The sequence below is a fragment of the Phacochoerus africanus genome, chromosome 8 (genome assembly GCF_016906955.1).
Source record: "Phacochoerus africanus isolate WHEZ1 chromosome 8, ROS_Pafr_v1, whole genome shotgun sequence".
Lineage (NCBI taxonomy): Eukaryota > Metazoa > Chordata > Mammalia > Artiodactyla > Suidae > Phacochoerus > Phacochoerus africanus.
In genome coordinates, this window is record NC_062551.1 from 28,242,053 (window position 1) to 28,270,026 (window position 27,974).

Consider the following 27,974-nt stretch of genomic DNA (forward strand, 5'->3'; position numbering starts at 1 on the left):
CTCTAGAGGCTGATCCTTGACCAAGGAACTCCCCGGTAATAAAAAAAGAAACTCGCAGCTGGAAACTAGGCGCTGACCTACAATGGGTAGGGAGGTCCCAGGGAAGCCTGGATGTGTTCAGGGAAGGAACAGGTCTGATCAGAAAAGTGCATGCGGAGTTCCTATCATGGCGCAGCGGAAACAAATCTGACTAGGAACCATGAGATTGCAGGTTTGATCCCTGGCCTCATTCAGTGGGTTAAGGATCTGGCACTGCGGTGAGCTGTGGTGTAGGTGGCAGATGCAGCTTGGATCCTGTGTTGCTGTGGCATAGGCCAGCAGCTGTAGCTCCGATTTGACTGCTAGCTTGGGAACTTCCATATGCCTTGGGTGCGGCCCTAAAAATAAAGCAAAAAAAAAAAAGGAAAGAAAAAGAAAAGTGGATGCCACATGGATTCAGTCCCATCAGCCTATGCCAGAGCTACACTGCTATAAGCCCAACTAGATCTGGGCTTTAACCACCAACACAGGTAAGCAGTACAACACCCCAAGATGCTCCAGAACCCCAATGCACCATGTCTCCAGAAGCAGTGTGACATGTTACTAGGGAGAGATGCAGCCCAAAGCTAAGCATCTGCCCACAAGGCCATCAGCACTGGGAGGCAGTCAGGGATAACAAGCCACAATCACTGTTTGTACCCACCTTGGGCAAAGATAGCACCCACTTCTCAGGGCAGGCAGGACAAGGTGTTCCCCAGGTCCACCTTGAGTGCCAAATTTCTCATCAGCACTAGACAATGCACAGAGACTAGAGTAAGGGGACCCAGGGTGAGGGGCCAGCCACAGGCTGTCTCTAGGCAGGAGCACCTGCGTTCAAGTGGCTCTTCAAACTGGAAACATGGCAGGTGAGATATTAATTGGGTGAGTGAATCTCTGAGTCTCCATGGAAAATCACGGATGTCTTTCAGACAGAACTTGACAAAACCAGAATACCAGAGAACACCGGCACACAGAGCATGTTCACCTCTGAGAAGCCTCTCTGGCTACCAGTCTTCAACACCGTACCCCTGCATCCCACTACACGGGAGACAGGCCGGCCGAGAGAGAGAAAAGACAACCACCATAGGAAAACCACGCCCGGAGTCAAGAACCTAAAGCCACCAGCCTGCACCACACAGGGATCTCAGCCAGAGGAGCCTGGCTGAACCTGCAGTAGCTTCTCCCCATCCATTCCAAAAAACTCAGGCAGACCCAAAGTCTTCATATACCACTACTGCCCTCAGGGTAAGCCCAAGCTCTGTGGCCACAGCACACAAGGTTTTTCTGACCCTGGTCCCTCACTCTATGTTCCATGTCGTTTGATGCCCTGTTCCTTCTGTCTAGAGCATTGCTTCTCACTTTGCTCACCTGGAACCCTCCATCCTATCATTCCAGATTCAACATCATCACCTCTTCTTTTTTTTGTTGTTGTTTTTTTGTTTGTTTTTTAGGGCCACACCCATGGCATATGGAGGTTCCCAGGACAGGGGTCAAATCAGAGCTGTAGCCGCCAGCCTACGCCACAGCCACAGCAATGCCAGATCCTTGACCCACTGGGTGAGGCCAGGGATTGAACCTGCATCCTCTTGGATACTACTCAGATTCCTTTCCGCTGAGCCATGACAGGAACTCCTCATCACCTCTTCTTTGAAGCTTTCCCCAAACTCTCGGGTACAGGAGGAGGTCCAGCCTCTGGGCCACCCCTGGGTACAGCACACATCATGGATGGGTGTCCTCTACACCACCCTGTGAGGTCATGTGCAGGCATTTCCGCCTCCTCTCTAGGTAGGCATCAGGCCTGTGCTCCTGGGACTCAAGCCTGGGACTAGGATAAAAAACAATGGGTGCCTCATTGCAGTGTGGAGAAGTAACGGATGAGTGCACTGCGGCTGCCCAAAGGAAGTCAGCTCCAAGTGCAAGCAAAAGCAGGCTGGCTGTGGTCAGAGGGCCACAGGGCCTGAGCACCAGCTGCAGAGGGGAGCCCTCGCCAACTCCATCCAGTGTTCTAGCCCAGGCTTGCTGTTCTTGGGTAGAGCCACTCATCACATGTCAGGAGGCTGCAGCCGCTGGGATGATGTTACAGTCTATTTTGAGGGTCACACTGGCGCATCTGTCAGCCTGGCCAGACACACCCTCCATGTGTCATCACTAGAGTGAGAGACACCCACAGGTCCATGAACTCTGACTGAGCAAATCGTTTTTCCAGGGACCCTCAGTTTCATGGTCTCCTTGGCTTCCTAACAAGATCAACCCAGATGCTCTTATCTCCTGGCACCACTGGAGGGCTCTGATGTTTCCTCACCCCAACAGATCTGCTCCTGGGGTTCCCAGCTCTGGTGACTCGGCAAAATACAACTGAAGGCTGTCAGTCTTTTTTTTTTTTTTTTTTGGTCTTTTTTGCCATTTCTTGAGCTGCTCCCACAGCATATGGAGGTTCCCAGGCTAGGACCCACTGAGCAAGGCCAGGGATCGAACCTGCAACCTCATGGTTCCTAGTCAGATTCGTTAACCGCTGAGCCACGACGGGAACTCTTGAAAGCCATCAGTCTGAGCCTGGCTTGTAGTGCAAACATAACTCCTCCTTCTCCAGCTCTCCCTTATATTTGAGGGGTGCCCAGAAAGCCCAGCACCCAGATGTCAAGCCAGTTACCAACCAAACTCATTTTAGGTCCAACAGGTCTCACCTGCCAGGAAACTCCTACTTATCCTTCAAAACCGTGCCCAGGCTCTGCCTCCTCCTGCAGAGAGCCTTTCAGTCCACTCTTTACTAAGTAGGCCAGAGGCTAAGAACAAGGCTGGTCTGTGTAGGCTTTACCTCTGTTCTCCCCGCACCTAACATGGGCCTAGCACATAGTAGTATGAATCAATATAACCCTTGAAATGAAATCTTTCTAATTAGACAAGCTTAGTGTGTTCTATGAAAGACAGCTCAGAACAAAGGCCTTTCTGGAAAACAATGACACTGACAACTAGGTTGATAAACACCTTTTACAAAGGAGGCCTGTACTCATATCTATAGAAAAACAAGTTTATAGATTCAATGGGATGGTAAAGTCAATCAAGCCCAGTCCATAGCACGACACACTTCTCTGGCCCCACTCAGCATCTTTCAGCTCTGTCCCCTAAGAACAGTGTGATCTCCTAAGAATCTAACTGGACACTCCTTCACTCTACCCAGGGAAGGAATGTGATGGGGAAAGGCAGCAGCAGCAACATGGACATAAGTGTCTGAGATGAGGTGAGAGCAACTGATAGGTGAGGCTACTCCACTGCACACCCTAAGCCCTGCAGCCAGGGAAGGTCACCAAACATGCCAGGGGCTCAGGGCTTAGCCACAAAACAGGTGCACCATCATCTGCTCCAGCCACTTTCCAGCAAACTGGTGAGGATCAAACTAGGTAATACAGGAGAGCTACACAACCAGTTAACACCTGGGTCACAGACCAAACCCAAGTCAGAAACTCACCTCCAACATTCACAGGAAACAGGAAACAAGCTGATTACTGTCTTCCCTGGAACCGCCCTTTGCCTCCTGAAAACCACACCTGGCCCATCTAGCTACATCTTAGCCATGAGAAGGCTTTCAGGGCCATAAGCACATACATGGATAGTCATACACTTCCCTTCTGACAGTGGTAAACTGAAGCAGGCTACCACAGGCATCCATGACCTGGGACCTTTCTAAAACTGAGGCTTCCAAGTCAACTTAACAGCAATATTTACAACATGTAAATATGCTAGGAAAGTTGGAAGATGCTCAGCTTTCTCTAGATTGGCAGCCAACACCTGAGTAAGGTAATCTGACAAGACCTTCACAACTAAAATGTTAAAAAAAACCAGGTGAAGGAACCCACATCTCTACAAGTAAACACTTCTGAAAAACTGCTCTCCTCTTTCACTAGCTCAGCTGTTATCTATGATTAAGGACTCTAAAGAAGATAATCTATTTGACTCCCTACAAGTTTAAGAAACCCCCCTTGGTTTCTTTGGTAGTATAAGACCATAGCACCAACATTTCAGTCTGTATCTTTGCAGTGTTTAAGAGGCCATTCTCATTCACACTAGTTTAAGCACATTAGAAATATGCACTCTGGGGAGTTCCTGTCATGGCTCAGTAGAAAGGAATCAAAGTAGCATCCATGAGGATGCCAGTTCTCATGGTTCAATGCTAGTCCACTGGTTCGAGCCCTGGCCTTGCTCAATGGGTTAAGGATCCGGAATTGCTGTGAGCTGTGGTGTACATTGCAGACTGGGCTCAGATCTGGCGTTGCTGTGGCTGTGGTGTAGACTAGCAGCCACAGTTCTGATTCAGACCCTAGCCTGGGAACCTCCATATGCCGCAGGTGCAGCCCTAAAAGGAAAGAAAAAAAAATGCACTTTCATCAAATGTGGAAATGGAAAAATACAAGCTTTAAAGCCCTTTAATTATACAAGCTTCCTGCATTAAACAGGAATAAAAGTAAAAGACACAATAGCTTGCCATCCTCACAATTTCAGAATCATAGAATTCTGGAACTGAAGGCAGTTTAGCGCTAGCCTAGCCCCCCACAGTACAGACAAGGAGATCTAAGCCCCATGACCTACCTACAACCACACAACTCTCCCAGGCAGGGATGTTAAGGCTTCACTGAGAAAGCAGGCAAAGCTCCAACTCCAGCAGTCCTGCCCCCAGCATCGCCCCTTGGCTGGGCATTTTGCATGCACCACAAGGGGGACAGTCCCAAGGAGAAAGAAAGTATTCTGAACACTCAGGAACACACATTTGGGATTGGCATGAAGGTCACTGGTGGGGTTAGCAAACTCTCCACACCAGACCTAAGATCTGATGAGGAAAGCTTTCCCAAGGCAGGTGAAATCATGTTATTTCACAACTTAAACACCTGTTTTAGGAGTTCCCATCGTGGCGCGGTGGTTAACGAATCCGACTAGGAACCATGAGGTTGCAGGTTCGGTCCCTGCCCTTACTCAGTGGGTTAACGATCCGGCGTTGCCGTGAGCTGTGGTGTAGGTTGCAGACCCGGCTCGGATCCCACGATGCTGTGGCTCTGGCGTAGGCCGGCAGCTACAGCTCCGATTCGACCCCTAGCCTGGGAACCTCCATATGCCACGGGAACAGCCCAAGAAATAGCAAAAAAAAGACAAAAACAAACAAACAAAAAAACCCACCTGTTTTACAACAATTACCAGGAAAAAAACAGAGAGACTAGAAAAAAAGGAAGAAAAATGACAAATCTCCCCTGTGATGTCCTGTGTCTGCTTAGATCACCCTAAAATAGGGAGCTTCCCTAATGCTGACTTTAATATGGACCTTCCTAAAGCTGGTCCAACTGGTGTTCAAGTCCCAAGACTGAAAAACAAGTTTATGAGTAGCAAGGTCACCTGATTTTGACCATGTGCATGCTGTTTACCCTAAGATGACAGGCCAGTGGCTGCCGCAGCTTTGATGAATGCTGCAAAGACTTTACTACTCCTTTGAAGTCTAAAGGGGCCTCTACATGACTAATAACCATAAAAAGGAACCTTGAATGCAGCAAGAGTGTGAAAGGAGAGAAGTCACAAACACCCCACAATAATGGGGAAACTCCATTCTGGACACTGAATTGTTAATGTAAACTTGGTTCCCTCACCTATGAGGTACCTCATTTCGTCATCACTAAAGAGAAACCCCTCCTCTACACAAGGTACCTAACTGCCATCAAAGGCTGCTGCTTAGACCAGGCCATGCCTACAGCCAGGTAACAGAGGCAGCCACTATTAATCCCTCTGTAGCCCAGACCCATACAGCTCAGCAGCTCACACAAGTCACAAGGGTCAATCAGGAGACCTCAAACTCTGACCAAAAGGAACAGCTCAGTATTGGGGGTAAGAAGGTGATCAAGAGGGGCTTACCCATCTCTTCCTTTGCTGACAATCTTCACCTCAAAGTAATAAATGCCACAGGCAGCAGGTATGGGGTGGGTGGCGCGCACTGAGGCTGCATCTTTGTGATTTTTGCCATGACCTAGTAAGAGAGGACAAAAAAATTTCAGCTAAAGGAAGTGCAAATGGAAGACTCATTCTTCTCTGCTCCCCAGCAACTTCACCCCTCATAGCCAGAGGAAGCCCTTGCCTGGTCCAAGGTGTAATGAGACAACAACTAAGCAAACACACAAACCTCCCACCTCATCCTCAGAACAGTAGCACTGTCTGAGACACTGTCTCCATACAAACCACAGGAGGCATATGCAAGGTGGGTGACAAGTGAGAGATTCCCTTGTGCTGCTGCCAGACTCTCCAGAATACAAGCAGCCAAGCAGCCCACTTAGGAGACTAAGGAAGGAAGAGGCAGCCCTGGAAGATGGCCCCACAACTTTACCACAGAACCCTAGGCCGTGTCTGAGATGTCCAGCAGGTAAGCAAGCTCATGCACCTCTGGCTAATAGAGAGGATGAGACCACTAATTTCTTCAGAGACGTTTAAAGCTAAGCAGTGGTGAAGGGCCCAGGGAGAGTTCCAACTACCACAGGACAGGCAAGAAGGCCTTGGGTGCAATGTCCAACCCAGCACTGGGTTTGGACACCTGTTGAGGTTCTCCTGACATCCGAAGTCTCACGGCAGAGTAGGCTAAGCAGCCAATCCTCGGTCTGGTCAGCCCACCACCCAAACACCCAACAGGAGCTAAGGCCTAATCCGGAGCTTGGGGAAAGGAAGTGATGAAGCAGGGGCTGGACAGCACAGCCACCCTGCTGACGCTCTGGCCTTTTACCCCCCGCGGCCAAACAGGCCGATACCTTTGTAGTGGACGCGGAGGTTGCCCTGGGAGAGGCCGATATAGTTGTACTTGTCCTTGGGGCTCCAGGAGCGCGGCAGCGGCGTCTCATGCTGGTTGACCGCGGGATACAGGCGCTGCAGGCGCCGGCTCAGTTCCTGCTCCCCCGGAGACGGCAGCCCGCCCCCAGCGCCCCCGCCGGAGGAGTCTCCAACCTGCGGGCTCCCAGCTCCCGGATCCGCCGTCGCCGCCGCCATCTTGGAGGGAGCTGCTATTGTGTCACTGGGGGCGGGGAAGAACAGGACTAGATCCGCCCCGCTCAGCCAATGGCCGGAGAGCAAACCCGGGCCGCAGGGAAATCGAGTCCGAGTCAGGTACCTCTCTTTGCACACTGCCACGCCCTGCCATATTTCGGACTTCATTTCCCAGAATGCAGAGCTCTCCATAGGGAGGCTAGCTCGGGCTGGTAAAGAACTTTGGGAGATGTAGTACAAACCGACTCAGTCATAAGCCTGCTCAGCTAAGCCATTAGGACACCAAAAACTACAGTTCCCGCTGGCAACGCGATTCTGGCCTCTCAATTCGCCTCCCTCACCCATGGCCTCTGTTTATCCTCCTGCCTCAATTCTGGTCGCTAGAGTCATATCTGCTGTAGTGACAGACTCTGAGAAGACCCTATTCCCAAGTCTGACCCCATCTTGGCTACTTGGCCTTCCTCCTAGCCCGCGGGCTCTGGGCTGGGGGCAAGACACAACCTTGACCCCGCCCCCGCCGCTGGGCTGCTGGGAACTGGTCGCCATGGCGACGAGCTGTACACTACCACGGCTTTCCAGTTCGCGGGTGCTGGCTGCACGGCTGCCCTAGGGTCATGGCCTCCTCCAAACCGCAGTGCCCCAGCTCGGCGACCACGTCGAGGTAAGCACTGGCAGGGCTGAGGGCGGAGAAGAGGGCTTTACTACTTCCAGAAAAAGAAATAAATGGTACCTGATTCGGACCTCTCTCCGTTGGTCTGGGGCTCCAACCGCACAGGATAGGTGATGAAGAAACAGAATCTCAGATGACTCCTCAGCTCAGGGAGGCCGTTACATTCTTGTAAAAGGGCAGGCATACTTTATCATTAGTAACAGCCATCTTGTTTGTATTGAGCGTGCCAAGTTTTTTTTGTTTGTCTGTGTTTTTTTTGTCTTTTTAGGGCCGCACCAGCGGCGTATGGAAATAACCAAGCTAGGGGTCGAATGGGAGCTGCAGCTGCCGGCCTATACCACAGCCACAGCAACACTAGATCCGAGCCACGTCTGGGACCTGCACTTCAGGTCAGGACAACACAGGATCCTTAACCCAATGAACAAGGCCAGGGATGGAACCCGCATCCTCACGTATCTTCTGTCCGGTTCTTAATGCACTGAGCCACAGCCGGAACTGTGCCATGCTCTTTACATAGCACATTTAACCCTCACAACAACTCTATGAATTAGTAATATCACCATTTTACAAATAGAGAAATAGAAGTCTAGAGAGATCATGAGTTTTACACCTGTTTATAAATGACTGAGCTAGGATTCAAACCCAGCCAGGCATGTGTGATTTCTGAAACTGAGCGCTTAGCCACAAGGTTAACAGCCTCTGCACCCACTGGTTTATGACAAAGAAGCATCACTAAGCAGCCTAGAAACATCCCGAGGCCTCCTGCTAGCTCCTGCCTGTATTCAGGGTGCAGCCTCTGGACACTGAAAATATGATAACAAGCTCTGTTAGCCAGGAAAGTCACAAAGCATATATTTAAAACAAAAAATTTTGGAGTTCCCATCGTGGCTCAGTGGAAAGAAATCCAACTAGGAACCATGAGGTGGCAGGATCAATCCCTGGCCTTGCTCAGTGGGTTAAGTATCCAGCTTTCTGGTGAGCTGTGGTGTCGGTCGTAGATGTGGCTCGGATCTGGTGTTGCTGTGGCTGTTGTGTAGGCCAGCAGCTATAGCTCCAATTAGACCCCTAGCCTGGGAACCTCCATATACCGCAAGTGCAGCCCTAAAAAGCAAAAAAAAAAAAAAAAAAAAAAAGGGCAAATACCTTTCTAGCTCTAGAGAAGGCCCTTAAGTTCTGGGCCTCTGTTTCCATATCTCAAATATGGGAATGATACAGCCCACCTTACATTTTCAGGAAAATTTAGGCAGCATGTATGAAGCTCTCATGACAGATCTTGCACATATTAAGCCTTCGGTGTTTAATGAGTGTATTTTCTCACTTCTACACATTCCTAATGAAAAAACCTGATCGCACCTAAACTCTAATCCCCCAGGGTGTGTGCTACCTTGGCAGAGAAAACTTACAAAAGTCAGGAAATTAAATGCCAATTTGATTATTCTATCCAGAGCTAAAATGAATCTACAAAAACCAGACAGTAGGCATGTGAAAAGGTGTTTTTACCCAACACAGGAATGATTTAGGAAATGCAGTCATATTTGAAAGGGATATGAAATAGACTCAGAAAGAGAATCCCCATGTATTTTTAAAAGGAAGCATAATGTAATTGCTGAGGCTGAATTTGGTAGCCATACAAAACATCATTCCTACCCATATTCTTTTCTTTTTTTGGCCATGCCTGTGGCATGTGGAAGTTCCTGGGCCAGGGATCAAATTCATGCCTTAGCAGCAACCAAAGACACTGCAGTGACAATGCCAGATCCTTAACCCACTACACCACAAGAGAACTCCCATTCCTGCCCATATTCTTAATTCACCAGTATTTAGTGGTGTATAACAGGCCAGGCTCACTGCTTCCCTTAGAGGCATAGTATGGGTGTCCTCCTCCAGCTCTCCCTTAGAGCAGAGCCCGGATGAGGGATCGGCCAGACGTTAGCACTACACATATGCCAGTAGAACCCACTAAAAGGAATCTTTGAGTTCCTGTCCTGGCTCAGTGGAAATGAATCTAAATAGCATCCGTGAGGACGCAGGTTCCATCCCTGGCCTCACTCAGTGGGTTAAGGATCTGGCATTGCCATGAATTGTGGTGTAGATCGCAGACATGGCTCAGATCTGGCATTGCTGTGGCTGGGGTATAGGCCAGAGGTTACAGCTCCGATTTGACCCCTAGACTGGGACTCCATATGTTGCAGGTGCTGCCCTAAAAAGAATAAATAAATAAATAAATATTAGAAATACAGATATCTGTTTCCCATTCCCCTCTGAAAATTGGTATAAAGTATTAAATATAATATTAAAGAAGCATCCTAAGGCTTTTTTAATTTTTTGTTTTGTCTTTTTGCCTCTTCTAGGACTGCTCCTGTGGCATATGGAGGTTCCCAGGCTAGAGGTCAAATCGGAGCTGTAGCCTCCAGCCTACGCCAGAGCCACAGCAACGCAGGATCCGAGCCGCATCTGCGACCTACACCACAGCTCACGGCAACGCCGGATCCTTAACCCACTGAGCAAGGCCAAGCATCAAACCCGCAACCTCATGGTTCCTAGTTGGATTCATTAACCACTGAGCCACAATGGGAACTCCTTCCTAAGGTTTTTTGGGTAAGTGTATAGATTCCACCAGGTGTTTTTAAAATTATTATTTGCAAATCTGTTTTTGAACTCCCAAAACTAACGCATTTGGGAGTTCCCATAGTGGCTCATTGGTTAACAAACCCAACTAGTATCCATGAGGATGGGGTTCAGTCCCTGGCCTCGCTCAGTGGGTTAAGGATCCAGCATTGCGATGAGCTGTGGTATAGGTTGCAGACACAGCTCAGATGGTGTTGCCTTGGCTGTGGCGTAGGCTGGCAGCTATAGCTCCAATTCGATCCCTAGCCTGGGAACCTCCATATGCCTCGGGTGTAGCCCTAAAAAGACAAAAGAAAAAAAAAAGGGGAAAAAAACCTAACATGTTGGGAGTTCCTGTTATGGCACAGCAGAAACAAATCTGACTAGTATCCATGAGGATGTGGCCTCTCTCAGTGGGCTCTGGCCTCTCTCAGTGGGTTGGGAATCTGGCATGGCTGTGAGCTTCGGTGTAGGTCACAGATGAGGCTTGGATCCTGAGTTGCTATGGGTGTGGCTGTGGCCAGCAGCTACAGCTGCGATTCAGCCCCTAGCCTGGGAACTTTTTATGTTGCAGGTGTGGCCCCAAAAGCAAGCAAACAAACAAAACAAAACTAACATGTTACCAGGAATTCCCATGGTTGGCTCATCAGGTTAAGACTCAAAGTAGTATCCACAAGGATGAGGGTTCAATCCTTGGCCTCGTTCAGTGAGTTAAGGATCTGGTGTTGCTGCAAGTTGCAGCATAGGTTGCAGATCCAGCTTGGATCCAGCATTGCTTGGCTGTGGCACAGACCTGCAGCTGCAGCTCTGATCTGACCCCTAGCGCAGGAACTTCCATTTGCCCCAGGTGTGGCCATAAAAATAAATAAATAAATAAATAGTAAATAAATAAATACAATAAAATTTTTAAAATAAAACATAAATTTATTACAACTGCACTAATACAATAGCTAGTAGGAAAAATGTGACTATTTAAAATTAAATAAAATTAAAAATTTAGGTCAAATGTATTAGACAATACAGGTGTAGAACTCTATTGTACACAATTATGCATCTAGAAAGCTTCTTTCTTTTTTGGATCTGCTGTTCTTTGCTAGCTAGCAGTTTTAAGAGCTTCCTTCTCAGCCCAAAAGACAATAGAAAAGCAAATCTGTATTTTCAGGTAGGAAAATACCACATAGCTTTTTTTCTTGTGTAAACATGATTTGGCATTGTAACTCAATGTTTGAATGCTATGGGAGCAACTAATTTGTAGCAATCAGTACTGATACTAAGAATTGGCATCTATGAATCTGAGGTGTGACTCTGTTACCCTAAACCAGAATTCAGGAAGCTTTTCCCTAAAGGGAGCCGGTAATAAATTTTTTAGGTTTTGTGGGTTATACCATTTCTTTCTTTTTCTTTTTTTTTTTTTTTTGGTCTTTTTGCTATTTCTTTGGGCTGCTCCCGCAGCATATGGAGGTTCCCAGGCTAGGGGTCAAATCGGAGCTGTAGCCACTGGCCCACACCAGAGCCACAGCAACGAGGGATCCGAGCCGCGTCTGCAACCTACACCACAGCTCACGGCAACGCCGGATCGTTAACCCACTGAGCAAGGGCAGGGACGGAACCCGCAACCTCATGGTTCCCAGTCGGATTCGTTAACCACTGCGCCACGACGGGAACTCTGGTTATACCATTTCTATTGCAGCCATACAGTTCTGTCATTGGTGCTGAAAAGCCATTTATAACAAATAAACAAATGTAGCTTTGTTCTAATAAAAATTTATCAAAAAAAAAACATAAATTTAAAAAACATGTTACCTGTGGCTCAGTGGATAGCAAACCCGACTAGCATCCATGAGGACACGGGTTCAATCCCTGGCCTTGCTCGGTTAAGGCTTTAGCATTGCCATGAGCTGTGGTGTAGGTGGAAGACTTGGCTTAAATCCCGAATTGCTGTGGCTGTGGCATTGGCTGGCGGCTCCAGCTCCAATTGAACCCCTAGCCTGGAACCTCCATATGCCGTGGGTGTGGCCCTAAAAAAACAAAAAAATCAAAATAAAAAACATGTTACGTACTGAGCTTTTCTATTCAGGATTTGTAGAGTTCCCCATAGCTTTCTTGCTTACCTTGATTCATTCCAGTACGAGCAAGAACAGAGTGTGGACTTACAGTGACCGGAGGAAACATTGAGGGGAGGGATAAACTGGGAGGTTGGGATTGACTATACACACTGCTATACATGGACTGGATGAGTAACAAGGACCTACTGTATAGCTCAGGGAAATCTATCCAATACTCTGTAGTGACCCATATGGAAAAAGAATCTGAAAAGGAACAGATATATCTGTATGTATAACTGAATCACATTGCTGTTCACCTGAAAGTAACACAACATTTTAAGTCAACTATAATAAAATTTTTGAAAAAAGAACAGAGTTTGGAAAATTGACTGGTCTTGACTGGAAGGTATAAAATAACCCAGTGAGCAGATGAGTTTGTCTGATGCATCCTATCCCAAACCCATGAAAACGTGAGCAAAAGCCCTTCCTTTTCCATACCAGCTGCTTAAGGTTTGCTCGCACTTGTTTGATTTAGAGACAATAGAGGACTGGAGTTTTGGGTGTCACTGCTCCATGGAGTAGGACTGAGGAACCCTGTGGGACAGGGTTTTCTCATTTTATTTTATTTTTTGCTTTTTAGGGCCACACTTGCGGCATATGGAGGTTCCCAGGCTAGGGGTTCAATTGGAGCTGGAGCCGCCCGCCTACACCACAGCACAGCAACACAGGATCTGAGCTATGTCTACAAACTACACCACAGCTCACGGCAACACTGGATCCTTAACCCACTGAGCAATGTCAGGGATCGAACCGGCAACCTCATGGTTCCCAGCTGGATTCATTTCTGCTGCGCCATGATGGGAACTGCAGGACAAGGTTTTCCAACTGGGTTCACATCACTGCTCTCAACTTCCCTGGAGTTTGAGTAATCCTAGTCTCCCTTTTATGGACAAAGACTCTGAGGTTCAAAGAGGCTAAACAACATGCCCATGGTCACGAGTAGCAAGGGAAATGAAGAGACAAGTCTATCTGGCAGCATAAATCACCATGGATTACTGGGACCAATTCTTCCTTTTGTTCCACCTGAGTCTGCTTGCCTGCAGGCCACCCTTCCTCTGGACCCCCAAATGCCTTCCTGGCTTGAGCAACGATGGCTCTTCGAAGGCCTAGGAGTTAAAGGCCTCCTTATGACCCACTTTTCTCCCATCCTGCTGTCATAATTAACATCTATGAAGCTCTTTGCAATTTACAGGCTATTTTTGCATATCTCTTTTAAACTTCAGAACAACTTTGGCATTCCCATTGTGGCTCAGTGATAAGGAACCTCACTAGTATTCAGGAGGATACAGGTTTGATCCCTGGCCTCACTCACTGGGTTAAGGATCTGGCGTTATTGTAGCTGTGGCATAGGTCAGCAGCTCTAGCTCTGATTCGACCCCTAGCCTGGGAACCTCCATATGCCACATGTGCAGCCCTAAAAAGCAGAAGAGGAGTTCCCATCGTGGCTCAGTGTTTAACGAATTTGACTAGGAACCATGAGGTTGTGGGTTCGATCCCTGGCCTTGCTCAGTGGGTTAAGGATCAGGCGTTGCCGTGAGCTGTGGTGTAAGTTGCAGACGCGGCTCGGATCCCGCGTTGCTGTGGCTCTGGCGTAGGCTGGCGGCTGTAGCTCTGACTCGACCCCTAGCCTGGGAACCTCCATATGCCTTGGGAACAGCCCTAGAAAAGGCAAAAAGACAAAAAATAAAAAGCAGGAGGAAAAAAACCCTTCACAACTTTGTGAGATAGAAAAAGCAAGAATTACCCCAATTTCCTTAGGAGGAAACTGGGCTGAGAGAAGTTAAATGACTTGTCCAGGGGGCTTCCTATTGGTAGCAAGAATGTCAGCCTCTGGGCCCTATCAGCCAGTAGGCAGAGGCTTGAGACTCCCATCCTGGCTCTTGGACACCCTGTGCTTCTGATCCTATAGCACCTGCCTTTGGTATCATACCCCTAGAGTGTGCCGGTCATGTACAGAACTGTCATCACAGCCACAGCTGAACACTGAAGGGAAGTGTAGGCCTGCAGGGTTCTCTAGGTTCATGGTGAGGGTGTCCTGCCACTGTAGGAGTTGGTGAGATTCTGGTGATGAGGGGAAGGTTTCTGGGAGTGTAGGAAAATAGTTTGGGCCCAGAACAGGAGCTCATTGGCAGCATCTCTGGGAATCTGGAAACAGCACTGGGAAGACCCAGAGTCTGGTTCTGAGAGGAAAGGAGGCCATGTCTTATGGCTCTGGGAAGGGTGGAAGTGCTCTACCCATTCAGGACTTTTTCACCCACCACTTCCTTTCCCTTCTCTATGCAGAATACACCTGCGGCCTCTAGGAGTGACCAAAGATGATTCCTTCATCACAGAAACCAAGAATCCCCAAAAGCGCAAGCTGTCTCAGAAACGGAAGACACTGCTGGTTAGTGGCAATGTCCTATTGGAACTTCAAATTTTGATCCCCAGATCCTTTCTGCCTTCCTCTCTGCAATTCAAAAGCACCAACCACTTGAGACATGCCCCACCAAGTGGCTTCTGCCCAGTCAGGGGAGTGTGGCTCAGAGACCAGGCCCACCAGGCTCTGGGGTGGGAGTGTGCACACTTGCTGCATCTCCCAGACCTCCTAGCAGAGAGCAACTCAGCCCCCACCCACAGAAAACCTTCCCCTGCAACTCAGCGTTCTGGAGTGGACCTCATTTCTTCTTCCAGCCTGCCATGTGCCAGGCAGTGTGCTAGATGCTGGGATAGTCCCACCAGATTTGATAAGGTCCTTCAAAACTATGACTGTATCTTTTTGTCTTTATGGCCCTATATAGTGCCTGATGTGGTACTTAAGTGGCTAGCATATGTGCACCATAAATGCTGTGAGTAGGCATGTGAAGGCAAGAAAAAAGGATGTTCAGACTCCTGTTGTGGCTCAACAGGTCACGAACCCGACTAGTATCCATGAGGACTCGGGTTCGATCCATGGCCTCACTCAGTGGGATAAGGATCCGGTGTTGCTATGAGCTGTGGTGTAGGTCGCAGATGGGGCTTGGATCCCACGTTGCTGTGACTGTGGTGAAGGCCAACAGCTACAGCTCCAATTCATCCCCTAGCCTGGGAACTTCCATATGCCTCAAGTACAGCCCTAAAAACCAATCCTTCTCTTTTAAAGCTTATATATAAAAATGAATGCTATCTTATTAAGTATTTGGGGGCTCTTGTTGATATAATCATAAGATTAATATTACCACTTAGTCAGCAAACAGACATTGTCCAAATCTTACAGATGTAAAAACACATTTGCGCAAACTTATAACTCCGGCTCACAGAGGAGAACTGTGTGGGTTTTCCTTGTGTGATTGAATAGAGTATTTGGGGACTGTACACTTTGTGAGAGTGGCGGCTTACACCATAGGGACTCTGACTTCAGGGAGGGAAAGAACTGGTGTGGACTCTTGGCCAAAACCAAACACAGACAACTGTCCTTCTAGACTCTATTTCTTGGGGCGCTCACTCCCCGCCCCCCAGCTGTCACCTACTCAGTGGACCTGGGGTCAGGCTCTTTGGCTCCCCCCTCTCCGCCCCCGCCCTCAGTGGCAGCGATACCACTCTCAACCACCAGGAGGCATTGTTCCCTCCTCTGGTCCCACCACCAAGAGGGCCGCCCTTCCCATTTTCACCTGCAGGGGGAAGCAGAGATCATGGAGCTCCGGGGAAACCTTCTAGCCACCTGGGAATCAAAGTAGGGTGACCTCTTTTTCTTTTGGCAGAAGTGGCAGACAGAACACGAAGACTGGCCTTTTAAAGTGTGAAAAACTTATCATTAACTCACCAGGGTTAGGTGCTTCTTTGAAAACTTCCCGGTTGTCTTCTAGGGTTTTATTTCATCCTTTTGCAAAAATTACATCAGGAATTCCCATTGTGGCTCAAAGGAAACGAATCTGACCAGTATCCATGAGAATGCAGGTTTGACCCCCGGCCTCACTCAGGGATCCAGCGTTGCTGTGGCTGTGGTGTAGGTCGGTGGCTACAGCCTCAATTCAACCCCTAGCCTGGGAACTTCCATATGCCACAAGCTCAGCCCTAAAAAAGCAAAAAAAAAAAAAAAATCACATCAATCAATAGTCTTTAAAACAATTTTTGGAGTCCCCAAATTTGTTTTAAAACAACTCCCCCCCAAAAAATATAAATAAAATAAAACAACAACTCCCAGAGTTCCCGTCGTGGCTCGGTAGTTAACGAATCTCACGAGGAACCATGAGGTTTCAGATTTGATCCCTGGTCTTGCTCAGTGGGTTAAGGATCTAGCGTTGCCATGAGCTGTGGTGTAGGTTGCAGGTGTGGCTCGGATCCCGCGTTGATATGGCTGTGGCGTAGGCTGGCAGCTACAGCTCAGATGAGACCCCTAGCCTGGGAACTTCCATATGCCGCTGGAGCAGCCCTAGAAAAGGCAAAAAGCCAAACAAAACAAAACAAAACAAAACTCCTCACAGGAGTCCCCATGGCTCAGTGGTTAAGGAATCCGACTAGGAACCATGAGGTTGGGGTTTGATCCCTGGCCTCGCTCAGTGAGTTAAGGATCTGGCATTAATGCCTTGAGCTGTGGTGTAGGTCACAGACATGGCTTGGACCTGGCCTTGCTGTGGCTCTGGTGAAGGCCGGCGGCTATAGCTCCCATGAGACCCCTAGTCTGGGAACCTCCATGTGCCGCCGGTGTGGCCCTATAAAGACAAAAAAAGACCATAAATAAATAAATAAATAAAACACCTTTTGGGGGAGTTCCCTTGTGGCACAGCAGCCAAAAGGATTATATTAAAGATCCAGCATTGTCACTGTAGCAGCCTGAGTCACTGCTATGGTGTGGGATTGATCAGTAAACTAGAATTTTGCATGCCACAGGCAAGGCCAAAACAGAACAAAACAAAAGCAAATAACCTAGAAGTTCCTGTTGCAGCTCAGTGCCTTAAGAACCTGACAGCTGGCCTCAGGGCCATGCAAGAGGCTTTAATATTGAATTCAATAATTCAATATTCTTTTAAATCCCTAAGTAATTTATGTGCATTGTAGAAAAATTTGAAAAACACACAATTGTAGGTACATAAGTACCCATGGGCCTATCATTAGAGAATAATTGCTGATAACCTTTTGGATTATTTCCTCCATCTTTTCTGGTTTTTTGTTTTACTTGATTGTGCATATTCCCTAATTTCAGGCTTTAGAAATTAGAAATTAGATATCTTAGAGCTATAGCATTAGTATCTTCCATGTCAAGCCTCTCTGTAAACATTTCATGGCTGCAAAACAATCTTCTATTTTTAGACACATAGGAGTTTTGTTGTTGTTTTCTTTTTTTATTAATTAATTTATTACATTTATAGTTGTACAATGATCATCACAATCCAATTTTATAGGATTTCCATCCCACAACCCCAGCGCATCCCCCCACCCCCCGAACTGTCTCCTTTGGAAACCATAAGTCTTTCAAAGTCTGTGAGTCAGTATCTGTTCTGCAAAGAAGTTCATTCTGTCCTTTTTTTCAGATTCCGCATGTCTGTGAAAGCATTTGATGTTGGTGTCTCATTGTCTGACTTCACTTAGCATGATAATTTCTAGGTCCATCTATGTTGCTAAAAATGCCATTTTTAATGGCTGAGTAATATTCCATTGTTTATATGTACCACATCTTCTTGATCCACTCCTCTGTCGATGGACATTTAGGTTGTTTCCATGTCTTGGCTATTGAAAATAGTGCTGCAATGAACATTGGAGGACATGTGTCTTTGCAAGTCATGGTTTTCTCTGGATAGATGCCCAGGAGTGGGATTGCTGGATCAAATGGTAGTTCTGTTTTTAGTTTTCTGAGGAATTTCCACACTGTTTTCCACAGTGTTTGCAGCAACCCCACCAACAGTGTAATAGGGTTCCTTTTTCTCCACATCCTCTCCAGGACTTATTGTTTGTATATCGACTTTCTGGCGATGGCCATTCTGGCTGGTGTAAGGTGGTATCTCATATTGGTTTTTGACTTGCATTCCTCTAATGATGAGTGATGTTGAACATCTCTTCATATGTTTTTTGGCTATCTGTATGTCTTCTTTGGAGAATCATCTGTTTAGATATTCTGCTTATTTTTTGGTGGGGTTGTTTGTTTTTTTGGTATTGAGTGGTAGGAGGTGTTTATAAATTTTGGAGATTAATCCCTTGTCAGTCGATTCACTTGCAAAGATTTTTGCCCATTCTGTGGGTTGTCTTTTTGTTTTGTTTAGGGTTTCCTTTGCTGTGCAGAAACTTTTAAGTTTAAGTAAGTCCCATTTGTTTATTTTTGTTTTTACTGTCATGACTCTGAGAAGTGGATCTGAGAAGATGTTGCTGTGGTTTCTGTCGGAGAGTGTTTGGCCTATGTCTTCCTCTAAGAGTTTTATAGTATCTGGTCTTATATCTAGGTCTTTAATCCATTTTGAGTTTATTTTTGTGTATGGTGTTAGGGAGTGTTCTAATTTCATTCTTTTACATGTGGCCGTCCAGTTTTCCCAGCACCACAGGCTGTCTTTTCTCTATTGTATGTTCTTTTCTCTCTTGTATATTCTTGCCTCCTTTGTCATAGATTAGTTGGCTGTAGGTACGTGGGTTTAATTCTGGGCTTTCTATCCTGTTCCACTGATCTATATTTCTGTCTTTGTGCCAGTACCATATGGTTTTGATGACTGTTGCTTTGTAGTATAGTCTGAAGTCAGGAGACACATAGGAGTTTTCTAATTTTTTCAGTCATAAGCCAGGCTTTGAGGACTGCCCTTATTTATAAAGCTGCCACTTAATCTGTCCCCTCTGCACTGGCCAACCCAGACCTCAGCCTTAGCACCCTATTTCTCCTTGGGCATCAGCCCTTCTTCATAGCTCTTCAAAACTCCTGCTTCTTCCCTGAGGTGCTGGTGCTACCCAGGCAGTCTTTGTGCACTCCCCACATCCCCTGACGCATACTGTCTCCCAGAGTGACCTCAGCTCCCCTCATTCAGTCATCCAAGCCTTCCTGAAACCACTGACATCACTTCCTCCTCTAAGATGACCAGCCTCCACTGGCCCCCTCCAGTCAGCCCCCTGACCCCCCAGTCCTGTGACTTATCATTTGGCTGACTTGGGATTATCAGTTCATTTGTCATCCCGCTTCTATTACACCCCCAGCTTCCCTCATGTCTCAGAACCCAGCAGGTGTTAGCATGTACTTATGGACCCAGAAATGTCCAGATGAGGGATGAAGGCAACACTGGATCCTTAACCCACTGGGCAAAGCCAGGGACAAAACCTGCATCCTCATGGATGCTAGTCTGATTCATTAACCACTGAGCCACAACAGGAACTCCCGGACCCAGAAATGTTTGATGAACAAATGAATGACTGAATGGATGAACTCTAGAAGTAGGCTTCGCTGGGTCAGAAGGTCATTTTTTTTTTCTCTTATGTATTGAGTACTTCATGAAAAGGTTTAAAAAAGAGCTCATATATTACTACCGCCTATACTCGATACCTCTGCTCAAGGTTCAAAACAAGATCCCACTGCCTCTGTTGCCCTACCTACCAACCAGCCTTCCCCAGGGGGTAGAGCCCAGTGTCCTCCCAGGGTCCACAGCTCACACTGCTGCATCTCTGCAGGCCTGTCTTTCAGTCCAGGCTTGAGGCTGGGCCTGCCCTCCTCTGTTTCTGTCTCTTTAGCTGGACTATGTTTGTGGGGGGGTGGGGGCAAGAGATGGTCCTGGCCAGTACTCATATCTGTTTTCATAGCACAGGTATTCAGTATTCACTGACAAACCTAGAGAAGAATGTTTTTTTTTTTTTTCCTGGTCTTTTTAGGGCCATACCTGCAGCATATGGAAGTTCCTAGGCCAGGGGCTTAATCGGAGCTACATCTGCTGGCCTACACCACAGCCACAGCAACTTGGGATCCAAGCCACATCTGCGACCTACACTACAGCTCACAGCAACGCCAGATTCTTAACCCACTGAGCAAGGCCAGGGATCAAACCTGCATCCTCATGGATCCTAGCTGGGTTCCTTAACCACTGAGCCATGACGGGGAACTCCGAGAAGACCTCACCTTTACTAAGCTCCTAGAAGGTGGCTAAATTTGTGTAAACCACCTTGCATGCTTTCTCATTGCATCCTCACCTTAACACAATGTGATGGGGACTACAGCCATTCCCATTTTACAGATGCAGAGACTGAGGCTCAGAAAAGTTAACCTTATGGTCACAGAGCCAATAAGGGAAATCGAGGATTTAATCTAATCCTCTAATTCTACAGAATACAGTCTTCTTCTTCTTCCTTTTTTTTTTCTTTTCTTTTCTTTTTTTTTTTTTCTTTTTAGGGCCACACCTGCAGCATATAGAGGTTCCCAGGCTAGGGGTCTAACTGGAGCTGTAGCCACAAGCCTACACCACAGCCACAGCAACACCAGATCCGAGCCACATCTGCAACCTATACCACACCCCACAGCAACGCTGGATCCTTAACCCACTGAGTGAGGTGAGGAATCAAACCTGCGTCCTCATGGATACTAGTCAAATTCGTTTCCACTGAGTCACGATGGGAACTCCTGGACTGCAGTTTTTTTTTTTTTTTGGGGGGGTTTCTTTTTCTTTTTTTCTTTTTCTTTTTTCTTTTTTTTTGTCTTTTTGCCTTTTCTAGGGCCACTCCCGCGGCATATGGAAGTTCCCAGGCTAGGGGTCTAATCAGAGATGTAGCTACCGGCCTATGCCAGAGCCACAGCAATGCAGGATCCAAGCCGGGTCTGCGACCTACACCACAGCTCATGGCAACACCGGATCCTTAACCCACTGAGCAAGGATCAAACCCGAAACCTCATGGTTCCTAGTCAGATTCGTTAACCACTGCACCACGACAGGAACTCCTCTTTTGCTTTTTTTTTTAGGGCTGCACCCCCGGCATGCGGAAGTTCCCAGGCTAGGGGTCTAATCGGAGCTACAGCTGCCAGCCTGCGCCACAGCTACACAGGATCCAAGCCATGTCTGTGACCTACACCACAGCTCATGGCAACACCGGATCCTTAACCCACTGAGCGAGGCCCAGGATCCAACCTGCAACCTCATGGTTCCTAGTCGGATTTGTTTCCACTGCACCATGACAAGAACTCCTGGACTGTAGTCTTAATTATGAACTATAATAAGAGATGTTGGGGGGAACCCAGGAGTGGAAGGAGGAGCCTGGAGAGGGACATGAGGAAGAGGAGCAATGTCGTCATGCAAACCCCACCTGTCCTTTCCTGTAGTCCTGTCCATTCTCAATTGGTGGCCACCTGTCCCCATGGCCCAGATACATCAGTGACCAGACCATTCTGCATAATCGAAAGCCCTGTTCAGATGACTACCAGAAGCGAACCAAGTAAGCCAGGGTCAGCCTGATGGTGGATGGATTGGGCCCAGAAACAGTGCAGGTGTGTGTGCTGCCCCAGACCCAGGGCACCAGGGCCCAGTGGGGTGTCCATCACATCTCAGCCCACCACCCCCCTGCAGCAGCTGGCAGCAGCCCCTGGGCACTACCAAGCCAAGGTACCTGGAGCAGCTAGAGAACTACCTACGCAAGGAGCTCCTCCTGCTGGACTTGGGCACGGATTCTGCTCAGGAACTGAGGCTACAGGTCAGAGCCACAGAGTAACTGGGGAGAGGGCAGGGCAGGGCTGGGAGGAAACCTTACTCACCAGGTCTGGGCATTTCAGGCCTTCAGGAGAAACCAGCCTCTCCCAGCTCTTTTGGGTTCCCCTTCCTGGTAAGAGAAATATGTTCCATGATGAAGGCAGTGAGCAGGTAAGGCTGCTAGTACGGAACCAAAACTCTCCTGAGGCTTGGGTTTTCTCACCTGAATCAGGTGGCCTGGATGCTGTCGCCAGTCCCTTCAGTTCTGGGATCCCCAGGACCCACCTTGCATCACTGGATATCAGGAGATGGATCCTAAATCCTGGGAGTTAAGGCAGTTAGGGGTCATACAGTGTCTACCAGCCCAGTAACAATAGCCCCAAGCATGAGGAACTTAAGACACATAAAGAGACATCTAGATTTAACATAGATTCTGATTCACATTAAGGAAGAAATCACCAAATCCCTGCTCAAACAAATATGATCCCAGGGAATCCCTCACTTTTTTTTTCTTTTTAGGGCCACACCATAGAGGTTCCCAGGCTAGTGGTCAAATTGGAGCCACAGCCACAGCCACGCCAGATCCAAGCTGCATCTGCAACCTACACCACAGCTCATGGCAATGCCGAACCTTAAGTCACTGAGCAAGGCCGGGGATCGAACCCATAACCTCATGGTTCCTAGTTGGATTCATTTCCACTGTGCCACAACGGGAACTCCAGAATCCCTCGCTTCTGACTCAGTTACTGACAGAAACATTTGTTGAGCACCATCTGTATGCCAAGCTCTGGATGAGGCCTTAAATACAGTTTCACAAACTAAAGGAACCTTGCCAACAAGGAAGAAGCAGAAGCTTGGAGCCAACATCTGGCTATGGAGTAGCAGAGCTAGGATTCAAACTCAGGGCTGATTCAGGGGCTCATTTCAGTGCACAATGTTATAAGATGGGGAGGGGTGCTGGTCAGAGGCCAACTGAAGCATAGTGCATGGAGGAGGCTGGCTGCCTGGAGAGCCAGAGCAGGGGGGTTCTGACCCAGGTGGTCTGCCAGGTCTCAGAGACAGCACTGGGAGAGGTCTTCAGAGAGCGGCTGAGAGGGACAGAGCTCCTTGGCCCCGAGAGAGAGAGAGACCTGGGCAGTGCCTGGGGCATTTATTTGAATGTAAGTCACCGGACAGCTTTAGGCTAGAACACTTCTAAGCCAAGCAAAGAAAACCTTAGGTCCCACTGAGGGTGGCAGCTATAGGACAAAAGGTGACAGGTTCCCTTTTATTGCCAGCCTTTCAGAGAGATCTTTGAATTCTTCATAGAAGACTTCAAAACATACAAGCCATTGCTGTCTTCCATCAAAAACGCGTATGAGGTGATGCTGGGTAAGACTGAAGCCTCTCTGCCTGGGCCCAGCCTGGAAGAGGCAGAGAGGATCCTACTCTGACCTTCTGGGCTCTGCAGCAGGGCTGGGGCAGCTGTGAACTGGGCCTGGAGGTCACCAAGCCTCGTTCAGCCTTTCTGTTTACACCAGCCTTTGATAGAACACCCCAGGGCAAGTGACCACCTCCCATTCTTGGGAAGCATGGGGAGGGGCAGTATCTGGTGGAAAGAGAGCACCTTTTCTATGGAGAGTGATGCCCAGAAGGGAGGGAGTACCTCTGGGAAGTGAGAGGGCCTCCCTTACCAGGCTCAGGACCTGGGCATTGCACAGCTGCAGGACTAAAGGCCATTCAGGGAAAGTGCAAAGTGAGACCCAGGTCTCATCTGGAATCTGCCCTGAGTTTAAAAGTGAGTGTAGGAAGGAGTTCCCTGGTGGCTCAGTGGGTTAAGGATCCAGTGTTGTCACTGCTGTGGTGTAGGTTCCATCCCTGACTGGGGAACTTCCACATGCCTTGGGTATGGCAAAAAAAAAAAAAAAAAAAAAAAAAAAGCAAGTTCAGGAAGGCCTTGGGCAGGGGCTAGACTTTGAAAAGGCACATATAGATTCCTTGAGTTTGTAAGGGACATAGCCACTCACTGTAACTTGAAGAGTCTCCTGGCTCTTTGTCCTCCGTGGTCCCAAAGGAACTCTCCCACCTGTCCCTGCTTAGCGCACCAGAGGGAGAAGATTCGGGCTCTGGAGCCCCTGAAGGCCAAGCTTGTCATTGTGGATGAGGACTGCAAAGAGAGGATCCTGGCCATGAGGGCTGAGGAGAGATACGAAATCTCCATGCTGAAGAAAGAGAAAATGAATTTGCTAAAACTCATTGACAAAAAGAATGAGGAGAAGATTTCACTGCAGAGTGAGGTGAAAGGAAGTAATGTGATCAAGTCCCTGAAATTCCTTCCGCCCCAACTCTGCGGGTGACCTTGGGGCTATCCCCCCTCTTCTCTACCCTTCTGCCTGGAATGACATACTGAGTCACCACCTCCCCCTAGAGACCTCTCTCCACAAGCTACTCTCCTCTTTGCCTCAGGACTGGCTCAGAGTGGCCTCGAACGCCAGCAGTCCTGTTCCTTGGCTGCCAGAATTTCTCCACAGGAGGAGGCTTTGGCACTTTCCTGGATTCTTAAGATTAGTCTCCTTCTTCCTCTACTTTTCTTGTTCCCAAGGCCCTGGTGGGGCCACCCAGCATCTATCCATCCCCTGTGGTGACTAGCTGCAAACAAGAGTCCAGAGACAGCTTCTGACCACATAGTCACCTTCCCAACAGGTGAACAAACTGAGGAAGAACTTGGCTGAGGAGTATCTGCACTACCTCAGTGAGCGAGATGCCCGCAAGATCCTCATTGCAGACCTGAACGAGCTACGGTACCAGCGGGAAGACATGTCGCTAGCCCAGTCCCCAGGTAATCCCGAGGTGGATTTCTCTCCTCTGAGAAGGCACTGGAGAGGAGTCTAGCTCTCACCACTCACTCGCATTCATTCAGCTCTGCTAATAACTGCTCATTCTGTGCTCATTTGTTTTTATTTTTTTGTCTTTTTTTTTTTTTGCCTTTTCTAGGGCCGCTCCCGCGGCATATGGAGGTTCCCAGGCTAGGGGTTGAATCGGAGCTGTAGCCACTAGCCTACGCCAGAGCCACAGCAACGCAGGATCCGAGCAGCGTCTGCAACCTACACCACAACTCACGGCAACGCCGGATCGTTAACCCACTGAGCAAGGGCAGGGACTGAACCCGCAACCTCATGGTTCCTAGTTGGATTCGTTAACCACTGCGCCACGATGGGAACTCCTCTGTGCTCATTTGTGATGTGAGATGTCCCTGCTACCACCTGGGTCTGTGGCCCTTCTGAGCTAGCCTGACAACTATAGACTTGTTTGAGTAAGAAACAGTCGCGGGCAGCTGAAGTAGCCCAGATTCCCCAAGGGGAGGACAGACCTGGTACCCCATGTCCTGGGCTTCTCTGAGCTCAAAGCCCTACACTGGTAGTCCTGTGGAAAAGGCCCAGGGGTTCCCAAGCTGGGAGAGGAGATAGACCTGGGACATGCCCTGAGGAACACTCAACCCTGCCTCAAAGCCAGGGTGACACAAGCTGGTGGGCTCCCTGGCAGGCATCTGGGGGGAAGACCCCGTGAAGTTAACACTGGCTCTAAAGATGGCCCGGCAAGACCTGACCCGCACACAGATGGAACTCAACACTATGAAGGCTAACTTTGGAGATGTCGTGCCCAGGAGGGACTTTGAAATGCAAGAGAAGGTCCTCAAGGATCTGCAGGAGCAGGTGCTGGTGGGCAGGCAGGGTAGGGCCGGGCCATGCAGGGGGTAGCAAGGACCAATCACCCTGCCTACAGCTGGACAGCCTGAGAGACGACTATGAAGAGGTCCGCAAGGAGCACGAGATGCTGCTGCAGCTGCACATGAGCACACTGAAGGAGCGGGACCAGTTCTACTCTGAGCTGCAGGAGATCCAGCGCACCTCCACGCCACGGCCTGACTGGTCCAAGTGCAAAGGTAATGCTGGCCCTTAGGCCCCCAGGAACTGCTCAAGTGCATGATGTGGACTCCAGTTCCCTTTCCCTACCTGCAGATGTGGTGGCCGGGGGAAGAGATCGCTGGCAAATGCTAGCTGAGGGCAAGAACAGTGACCAGCTGGTGGATGTGCTCCTGGAAGAGATTGGCGAGGGGCTGCTCCGAGAGAAAGATTTCTTCTCTGGTCTGGTAGGGCAGTCCCTGGGACTCAGGAGGCTTGAGACCAGAGTTAGAATGGCCAGGACTTGCAGCTGAGAAGACTTGAGGCACAGGGGGAACTCCCTGGGGCTCTGTCCTGCTTGTTGGTGGGGCTACAGATGAGCCCAGAGGTGAGCTGACATGTTTCCTTCTAGGGCTATGGGGAATCCATCCCCGCTTTCCTTCGGTTTGATGGCACTGTGGAGAACAAGAAGCCAACCAAGAAGGATGTGGTAAACCTCCTCAAGGATGCCTGGAAGGAACGGATGGCTGAGGAACAGGTCAGATCCCACCAGCCATTTCGGCCGCATGAGTCCTCCAGGGGGTTCCTCGAGGTGCTGGGAGCAGGGAGGAGGGCCACCCAATTGTGGGGCAGGCTGACCAAGCAGTCTTCACCCAACCCTACAGAAAGAGAGGTTCCCAGACTTCTTCTTCAATTTTCTGGAGCGTCGCTTTGGGCCTGGTGATGCCATGGCCTGGGCTTACACCATTTTTGAATATATCAAGCTCTTCCGGTCCAATGAGGTCATGAGTCAGTTCCATGCAGTCTTGATGGGAAAGGTAAGTTTGGGCTAGCTCTCCACCTTTTGTCCCCAGCATAGGCCAAGCTCTGTCCCCACCCCTCTAGGAAACAGTAAGATAGTTAATGCTTCCCCCTCTGTAGAGGAAAGAAAGTGTGTACATCAAGCAGAAGGAGACAATAGCACAGCTGCTGAAGGAGATGACAAATGCCGACAGCCAGAACGAGGGGCTACTAACCGTAGAGCAGTTAAGGTGAGAGACCAGCTGGGCCACCCCCAACTCTAGTCCAACATGTCCTCTGGCCAAGCTCCCAGATAAGCTGGGGGAAGGGGAGCCTGGTGGGAAAGACCAGAGCCTCAACGCATGCTGGCCTTTTGAGCACTAGTAGGGTTGGCAGAGGGGTGCAAAGGATGGAGAAGCAGGCCTCAGCCAGGCTTGTTGGCCCTCGTGTCTCCCTACAGCACTGTCCTCAAGAGCACCTTCCCCTTCAAGACGGATGAGAAAATTCAGGAGCTGATGGAGGCAGTGGGCTGGCATCCCAGCAGCAGTAATGCAGATTTGCTCAACTACCACATCTTATTTACAGAGGTGGGTCTGGGGTCCAGGAACTTGCCCGGCCCTGCCTAGCCTCTACTGGACTAGCCCATGTACCCTCGCCCTCCCTTGTGGCCCCCTTCCAGGATGAGGAGGGTCAGAGCATGCCCTTTGTGCAAAAGCTGTGGGAACAATACATGGAGGAAAAGGATGCGTACATACAGGAGCTAAAGCTGGAGCTGGGCCTGGAACTGTGAGTGACCCTGGGGCCATAGGCAAGTCTCATAGGCTGAGCCATAGGGTGGCAGCTCAAGCCCCTGGGTCTCCCTGTGCACTGAGCTTTGTGCTGGACACCATATGCTGCATAAGCCTGGGAGAGGGCATCTTGGGGTCTGGGATACAGAGGAAAGTCAGGTCTGCCTTTCTCTCTTTGTGGGGCAGTCATGAGGACGTGACCCTAGCCAGGGTGCGTGAGGCCCTGATGAACATTGATCCCACCCTGGACAAGCAGACCCTGAATAGCTATTTGAGCCAGGCCTTCCAGTTCCCCATGACAGAACTGCCAGAGGAGGGTGAGGAAAAGGAAGCAGGCATTGTGGTACAGCTCCAAACTGCACTGGAACAGCTTCATATGAGTGATGTGAGGCGTATGGGGCCTCGAGAGCAAGAACCTGCAAGCTAAGGCCACTATGGGTGGCCTGAGTGCTCTCATGCTGCTAACCTCTGACTACTATTATAAAACTGTTTGTCTGAATCCATGCTGTTCTCTAGTTTATGCTGGGCAG

General features: G+C 48.9%; 2 protein-coding genes across 5 annotated transcripts in view; one reads left to right on the forward strand and one right to left on the reverse strand.

The window, feature by feature from the left end:
* Positions 1–7,051, reverse strand: part of RANBP10 (RAN binding protein 10) — a 76,815-nt gene extending 69,764 nt beyond the window's left edge. The window contains exons 1-2 of one of the 2 annotated variants that reach the window (XM_047789850.1): positions 6,789–7,051; positions 5,908–6,019 (exon numbers count right to left, since the gene is read on the reverse strand). In XM_047789850.1, coding sequence (XP_047645806.1) covers positions 5,908–6,019; positions 6,789–7,023 — 347 coding nt within the window. In that variant the 5' untranslated portion in view covers positions 7,024–7,051. The remainder of the gene's footprint in view (positions 1–5,907; positions 6,020–6,788) is intronic. The other variant, XM_047789849.1, reaches the window with a different exon arrangement.
* Positions 7,052–7,396: 345 nt separating this feature from the next.
* Positions 7,397–27,943, forward strand: TSNAXIP1 (translin associated factor X interacting protein 1). Of its 3 annotated transcripts, none has more exons than XM_047792546.1 (16): positions 7,397–7,681; positions 14,686–14,788; positions 21,632–21,744; positions 21,876–21,999; positions 23,273–23,366; positions 24,075–24,271; positions 24,678–24,813; positions 25,518–25,687; positions 25,758–25,917; positions 25,994–26,124; positions 26,289–26,414; positions 26,542–26,694; positions 26,798–26,907; positions 27,117–27,243; positions 27,336–27,442; positions 27,631–27,943. In XM_047792546.1, the coding sequence occupies exons 1-16, from the start codon at positions 7,635–7,637 to the stop codon at positions 27,869–27,871; spliced, it is 2,139 nt and encodes a 712-aa protein (XP_047648502.1). In that variant the 5' UTR covers positions 7,397–7,634; the 3' UTR covers positions 27,872–27,943. The 3 variants fall into 3 exon arrangements, with proteins under 3 accessions (XP_047648502.1, XP_047648503.1, XP_047648504.1); XM_047792547.1 differs by having other exon boundaries at positions 25,518–25,663; XM_047792548.1 differs by lacking the exons at positions 21,632–21,744; positions 21,876–21,999; positions 23,273–23,366; positions 24,075–24,271 and having other exon boundaries at positions 7,398–7,681.
* Positions 27,944–27,974: the final 31 nt, after the last annotated feature.

Excerpts from the sequence above, each read along its gene's own strand:
- TSNAXIP1 (XM_047792546.1), top strand. The coding sequence starts at position 7,635 with ATGGCCTCCTCCAAACCGCAGTGCCCCAGCTCGGCGACCACGTCGAG. Across the intron at positions 25,688-25,757 it reads TCAAGGATCTGCAGGAGCAG|CTGGACAGCCTGAGAGACGA; the intron begins GTGCTGGTGGGC and ends CCCTGCCTACAG. Across the intron at positions 26,415-26,541 it reads AACGGATGGCTGAGGAACAG|AAAGAGAGGTTCCCAGACTT; the intron begins GTCAGATCCCAC and ends CCAACCCTACAG.